This window comes from Gekko japonicus, unplaced genomic scaffold, assembly GCF_001447785.1.
Source record: "Gekko japonicus isolate JY-2015 unplaced genomic scaffold, Gekko_japonicus_V1.1 scaffold1906, whole genome shotgun sequence".
In the NCBI taxonomy this organism is placed as follows: Eukaryota; Metazoa; Chordata; class Lepidosauria; order Squamata; family Gekkonidae; genus Gekko; species Gekko japonicus.
In genome coordinates this window covers 356,904-363,320 of record NW_015171561.1, presented here as the reverse complement: position 1 = coordinate 363,320, position 6,417 = coordinate 356,904, and the positions used below count along the sequence as shown (strand labels likewise).

Sequence of the window (6,417 nt, the reverse complement as noted above, 5' to 3'; positions counted from 1 at the left end):
ATTTTGGTTACTTTGGGGTAAAGGTATTTCAGACCAGCCATCTGTTTAGATTCTTTTCCTCTGATGGAACATCCAGATAACAGGTGGCAGATTTCATGAGCTTAATAACCATTTTTAGAATCTTTTAGTATTTTTGTCAGAATATTGTCAGAATACTTCATAATGTGTAATTTTGTCATTTCACTCTTCTCTGCTGGCAAACTTGTTCTTCATGTCCACAAGATATAGTTCAATTCTCAAGTATGTATCTCATAAATTAAAATGATATGGCTTGTTTTTACTAGAATGTTTAGAGACTGAAATGTTTACGGCTATTTACTGGGTCACATAGTGATCTTGACATCTCGGTATCCCCAATCCTAGTCCAGTTCTTTGACCTTTGCACCTCACTGGCTCCAGCACAAATAACAAGACAACAAACCTTAGCTGCATAACAGAAAGAATGTTGCATCTTTAATATTTAGAGTTCTGATTATTTTATTGCATTTTAAAGTTGTGAAGCACTAAAATACTGAAAAGAACATAATCTGTGACTAAACGCATCATTATAAGATGTGAACAAAAGGAAAAGTGACCTGATTATGGTATACAAAATGTGTTACTTTCTTGCTTGAATTTTTCAGTTGATGGGAAGTTCTTTTTGAAAGCACCTTTTTAAACCTTCCTTTTAACACTCTGAAAAAAGTACAGGAAAAGAACAAATATAAGGCTCTTCCCTTCCAAATGGACATTGTAATAAACATTGACATACTACTGGAAGATGTTTGTATGACATGGACAATTACAGTTTTCATGGAAGCCTAATTGCAAGCTTTTACCAGATAATTCTTTACTTCCATTAACCAGTTTTTCTGTTGGGGGGGGGGAGGCAGAAGTGTTCCCTTTGACCAAGCAAAGAGGCTATGCTGGAGTTCTTTGTACTTGCATGGGCAAAAGCCATGTGGGACAGGGGCTATAGTAAGGCGGGGAATGGGACAAGATTGAGTATAAGGCTGGCTGGATCGAAGCTCATGTATTTCCTCTTATATACAATAACCCAAATGGTGGCTCTGCCAGAACAGCTAAACTGAAAATTCTGAAGGTCTACCAGGGCAGGGAATACAAAACTGCAGCTCTAATGGCCAGTAATAGAATCCAAGTTCCTGATAGCAGTAAGTCACTAGCATGTGTTAGTGCTAAAATGCTGACTTTATCTTTTAAATCATCCTTGCAGCACACACAATACACTCATGCCACAGTCCTTACCCCAGTTATGCATTTAGGCTGTATCTGTATGTGTTTTACTCTGTAGGTAAGTTTTACTGTGTTCATCTAGCTGATATTATCTGTACCATGATATAGATTGGTTAAACATCGGATGCATGCCAGTGCTCAGCAAAGCTACTTTGTCTTTGACATACACTGAGATAGCTGTGGCGATGATTGTTCACAACTCCATGGAATCAGGTGCTTGGATGTCCCTTACTAAATGGGGTTGGATCCAAAGGTCATTTGCTGTTGGCGGATGGCACTTTTACCAGTGGAACAGAACTCTTCAGTCATCCCTTCCCTCACTAATGTCCCTGAAATGCTACTCCTGGGGTGATAGGGGACCCTGGGGTACAACATGAGGGCTGAGCTGGGGGTCTGCAATGAGAATGGGGAATCAGTAGAAATCTATATATCTAATTCCCAACATGCCCCCTCCATGCAGATATCTAAATCTGCACTTCGGGGGCACTTGGGGGGCAGGGAGATTTTCCTGCACATTTGGGGTAATCCCCGAATATGCAGAAAAATCTGAAAAGTTGAAACAAATATAGGGGGGATATTTAAATCCCCCCAAAAGTAAAAGCGTTCTGTGCGCATGTGCAGGGAATGCTCTGAGAACGGCTTCGCCGCCACTAGGGAGGGGGAGGGGTGGGAGAAGGCTTGGCCGGCCAGCAGCTGTAAGCAGCTCAGCCCTCGCTGCTGCCCGGGGGGGGGGAAGGGAGAAAGTTTGGCGGGCCAACTAGGCCTCGCTGCTGCCGCTGGGGGGGAGGTAGGGAGAATGTTCGCCAGGCCAGCCAGGCCTTGCCACTGCCACCGCTAGGGAAGGGGGGAGGGAGAAAGATTGACAGGCTGAGGTCAGGCCTCACCGCCGGTGCTCTCCCCCCCCCCCCCGTGAGTATCACGGGTCCCCCTTCTTGTTGCCCTCTAATTGCTCATTCAAAATGACTTGCTTCTGATTTCAGACATGCACTGTGTATCTTGATAGCCTCTCCCACATTCTACAACATCTGGGTTGTGACTCTTACAGTATGTATTGAAGCTGATGAGCTTGGAAAAACACAGCATTGTCCAGAATAACAACCCTAATTTTTGATACATTTATTATCTCAGTGGCTTCTTTTTCAGCAAAAATATTGGTAGGCTAGCATGGGTGCCCATATTCCTCCACAGGCTGGAAGCACTTCCAGAGGATAGGGGATCCCTGTTTTGCATAGTGCCAGCTATGCAGGGCTAGGATCAGTCGAGGGAATGACCTGGGTAATCTCTTGATGACTGGGCTCAAGAATCATTTGAAGGGACATCACCAAGTGGTGCTTCTTTAGGGGGAGAAAGAGGCTGGTGGAATGGCTGTATGGCCAGTCGCCAGCCAAGAGTAGAGTTGCCCTGTGACTCCCCCTAGTGCTCCATCCCTCATGTCTCCTGTAGGGAAGGAACACCAAGCATCTTTGACCTGGGTAGCCCAGGGGTGAGCAAACACAAGCAGAGCAGAGTCACCCATCTGCTGTGCCAGGTACTGATGGGTGTACCAGAAGGTGTGCCAAGTGCTGATGAGTGTACCAGAGCACCTCCTGGTCAGTGATGTTAGCACTCTCTTGCATTTCACCTGCACCAAGCTTGAGCATCTGTTGGATCAGAACAGCTCCCTGGACAAGGTGGTTTTCAGAAGATGGCATTGTGCATAGGGAGAGACTACTCAGCGATGAGGAATGGCTGACTCTCTCCCAGATGTTGGAGGTCCTTAAGGCTCTCCTCTGACATGGCAAACCTGGGGCTTGTCATTCCCTTGACCTGAATGCTTCAAGGGAAGATGGCAGCCTTTCTGGACCCAGGCGAGGATGTGCAGACATCCTTCAGCAGAGCACATGTTGGTGTAGGGGCTGGAAGAGGGCATTGCATCCTGCCTGGAACCTCTCACCAAGTAAAAGATCTACACATTGGTGATCCTTTGTGACCCATGCATCAAGGGCAGCCCCACCCAGCATGCCCACCAGCTCATTTGCTGGAGAGACAAGCTCTCCCAGGGCATGCAGCATTTGCAGGTCAAAAGGGTTACACTGACCCCTGGAGAGAAGGAGGAAGAATAAAGCAGCTCAACTGCTCCCCCTCCCACTTCCCCTTCTGGACAGGGTCCCCCCACAGCCGATTCCAAGATGGCCATGGTGATGGATGCCATCACGGAGGCAGTTGGCACCAGCGGGAATATGAGGCTCATGAGACAAGCTCTGGCAGATGCAATGGTGAGGGACCATGTATCAGAGTTCTAAAAGTTGCCTGCCATCAATCCACTGAGCTACTGGGCCAGGAAGAAGATGGTCTGGCCAGACTGCTCCCTGGAGTGTCGCTCAGAGGCTTGTTTTTTGCCCTTTAATGAGTGTGCAGAGTGAGTGTGTTTTTCCTAGATGGGCAACAATGTCTGCTCGTACCACACCCATCTGCTCCCTTGGAGGACTGAGCTATCAGTCTTCCTGCAGATGAAATTGTGGCTCTTCAACTACCCAGTCCTGGATTTTGAGAGTGAGTGGAGTGAATGTGTGCTTGAGTCTGCTTCCTCTCAGTCTGTGCTGGGGAGTCAGGGGAAAATGCTAGTCCCAAAACTTAAAACTCAGAAGTAGAAAGAAACAGCATGGAAGTTATCCAATTTGACTGGTGCTTTATAAAGTCCACATTACAAATTGTGTTGGTGGGACTCAACACCTCTTGGCACAATTCTGCACAGAAAATAAATAAATACAGTGCCAATAATGTTGTCCTTGCCAGTCTCATGAAGAAAAAAACCTGTTGCATTTCCTCTTTACAGGGGTGGGAGGGAACAGGAGTGCCAGTGATAAAAAGCAGCTGCAGCTCCCGAGGCTCCTCCTGTGAGCCAGTGGTGGTAAAGTCTGCCCCAAATCCCCTTCATTTCACTTTCAGAGGCCTTCCTTGGGGAAGTGATGTTAGTGCGTGTGTATCTTACTAGGTCTCACTGACTGCTTTGGTTCTGGCTTGCCAGGTTGGTATGGCTTGGATTCTCTGGTTTGACACTGATTCTGTTGGGCTTGTTGGTTCTGTTTGCCTTTGGAGACTTTGGGACAATTGTTGATCTCATGTGTTTGGCTATTGGCCTTTTGCCCTGGAGAAAGCATGTAGTTCCTTCCCCCAGAAAACAGTGGAGACAAGTAGGATGGCTGGGGGCACCTTGTACAGAGGGGCATCAAATTGGACCTTTTGATCTAATTCACTTGAATCTTAGCGGGGCAGTCCTTAGTGGACAGGTACTACTAGGTTTTCTGCAATTTTGGTGTGATTTGCTTGAAAAAACAGCTATTCCAGCCTCCTGGAAAGAATCTCCCTTTGGGAATAATGGACCCCCAAAATTTCAGAATTTGGTGGGGGGCCCTGAAATGATACCAGGGACCCAGATCATCCATAATACTGGTATGGAAACTATTCCTAAAACCCAAATTTGAAAAAATACCTCCGCCCCCAAGTGCCCATCCCTAAGTATAGTATAAGCCGGAAAATTAGTAGTAATACATGTGCCACTACAGAATGTAAGCTGTGTTAGTTTACAAAAAAAATAAGTTTATGTCTGGCTGTTTACCTTGCACTTCCAGAACATGAAAGAAACACCAAGGAACGGCTGGGGGATGAGACTCAAAACAGCATCCTCTGGCCTCACAGTCTTCAGCAGAGATTCCTGGGTACCCACAGTTCTTTCTGACTTTCACATTAGCAGGACACACCTTTTTATCTATACAGGGAACAAAGACAATTAGTGGATCCTATTCCCAGTGTTTGCCATGGTTCCACTGTTCCGCAAGATGGCTGCTAATGCCATACGTAAACACAGAGGTCCAGATTTTCTCTTGTGTGAAGTATTGTGTCTCCCACCTTTGTCTATGCTGTTTCTGTCCTTGTCAGTGTGGTGTTACCCTTTTGTTCCATTACAGCTCAAAACACACAACCAGAGCTTTTCTCAGTCATTTAAAGAGCTAACACTGATAACTCAATGTTAGTGTACTCAGATATATGCCAAAATGTTGAATTCAAAACGAAATGCTAACCTCTGAATCACCTGCTTGTTGTTATCACTTCTGTAGAAATGTAAGGGGCCCATTCACACATGTACTTCAGCCACGGCCTTGCAAAGTGGATTCACTTTTGTAATTTGGGTTCTGTTTACTCTGCACGTGGCAGCCTAATAGATCCTCTCTTTATATACAGCACTGGTGGATGTTTCATGAGAGGGAAGACGGTCAGAGCATTCAGCTTTGCTACAAGAGAAAAGCCTAGCATATCTTCTCCACAATGCAGGATGACTGTTGTCCGTACGGCAATTTAAACCTAGGATTGCTATTTGAATCGATCTTACATCCCTGTGCTGGCAAATGATCCAACTGGGATGAGCTTTGCTAATGATCAACCCACAGTTTAAACAAATTGTAACCGAGGTTGAAATAAAGGGTGTGTTTGTGCTGGAGAGGACAAACTGCCATTTCTGCAACATCCAGGGCTATTTCTGGGCAGGAACGCACAGGAACGGAGTTCCGGCTGGCTTCAGAGTTGGCCACGCCCACTACAGCCAAAACCTCTGTGTGGCTACAGAGGGAAGGCCTGGAGAGCAAACCCCCCCCGGTGACTCCGAGGTGGGTGGGCCAGGAGGCCCCTGGAAGAATTGGGGAGGCATTTAAATGCCTCTCTGTGCCTTCCCCGGCCTGTCCAAGGGCCGGCTTGCCCACACTGCCCGCAGCTGCAGGGCACCTGGGCAAGCCAAGGGAAGGCATGGGGGTGTGGCCCAATATGCCAATAAACTGTGCTGTCATGGGTGTGGCCTAATATGCTAATTATCTGTTGGGTGTGGCCTATTATGTTAATGAGTTCCTGCTGGGCTTTTTCTACAAAAAAAGCCCTGGCAACATCCATTAAGTCCTTGATTAAGCACATTAATATGTTTTCTGTATTACACAGTATTAAAGATGAAGTATGAATTATAAACAGAAAACAGAAAAATTGAGATATATTACATGTGGGGGGAGCTGGAGAAAAGCACCAGGGGACTCCAGGGACTTTTGAACTGAAGCAGCACCCTGCACTCCTGCATTGCTGAGCAGTGATTCCAGGGAATCCACAGTTGACTCTTGTTTTAGGATCCAGATGGCATCGGCATGCAGCTGTTGAAAACAAAAA

At 46.4% G+C, this 6,417-nt stretch overlaps 1 protein-coding gene across 1 annotated transcript in view; it reads right to left on the bottom strand.

Annotated features, from left to right (window-relative positions):
• Window positions 1–4,831: 4,831 nt before the first annotated feature.
• The window catches only part of LOC107117591 (trefoil factor 2-like), a gene marked incomplete at its 3' end in the record, with an annotated part of 6,405 nt that continues 4,819 nt past the window's right edge, over window positions 4,832–6,417 (bottom strand). The window contains exons 2-3 of the mRNA XM_015419738.1: window positions 6,255–6,401; window positions 4,832–4,981 (exon numbers count right to left, since the gene is read on the bottom strand). Of these exons, the coding sequence (XP_015275224.1) occupies window positions 4,832–4,981; window positions 6,255–6,401 (297 nt within the window). The remainder of the gene's footprint in view (window positions 4,982–6,254; window positions 6,402–6,417) is intronic.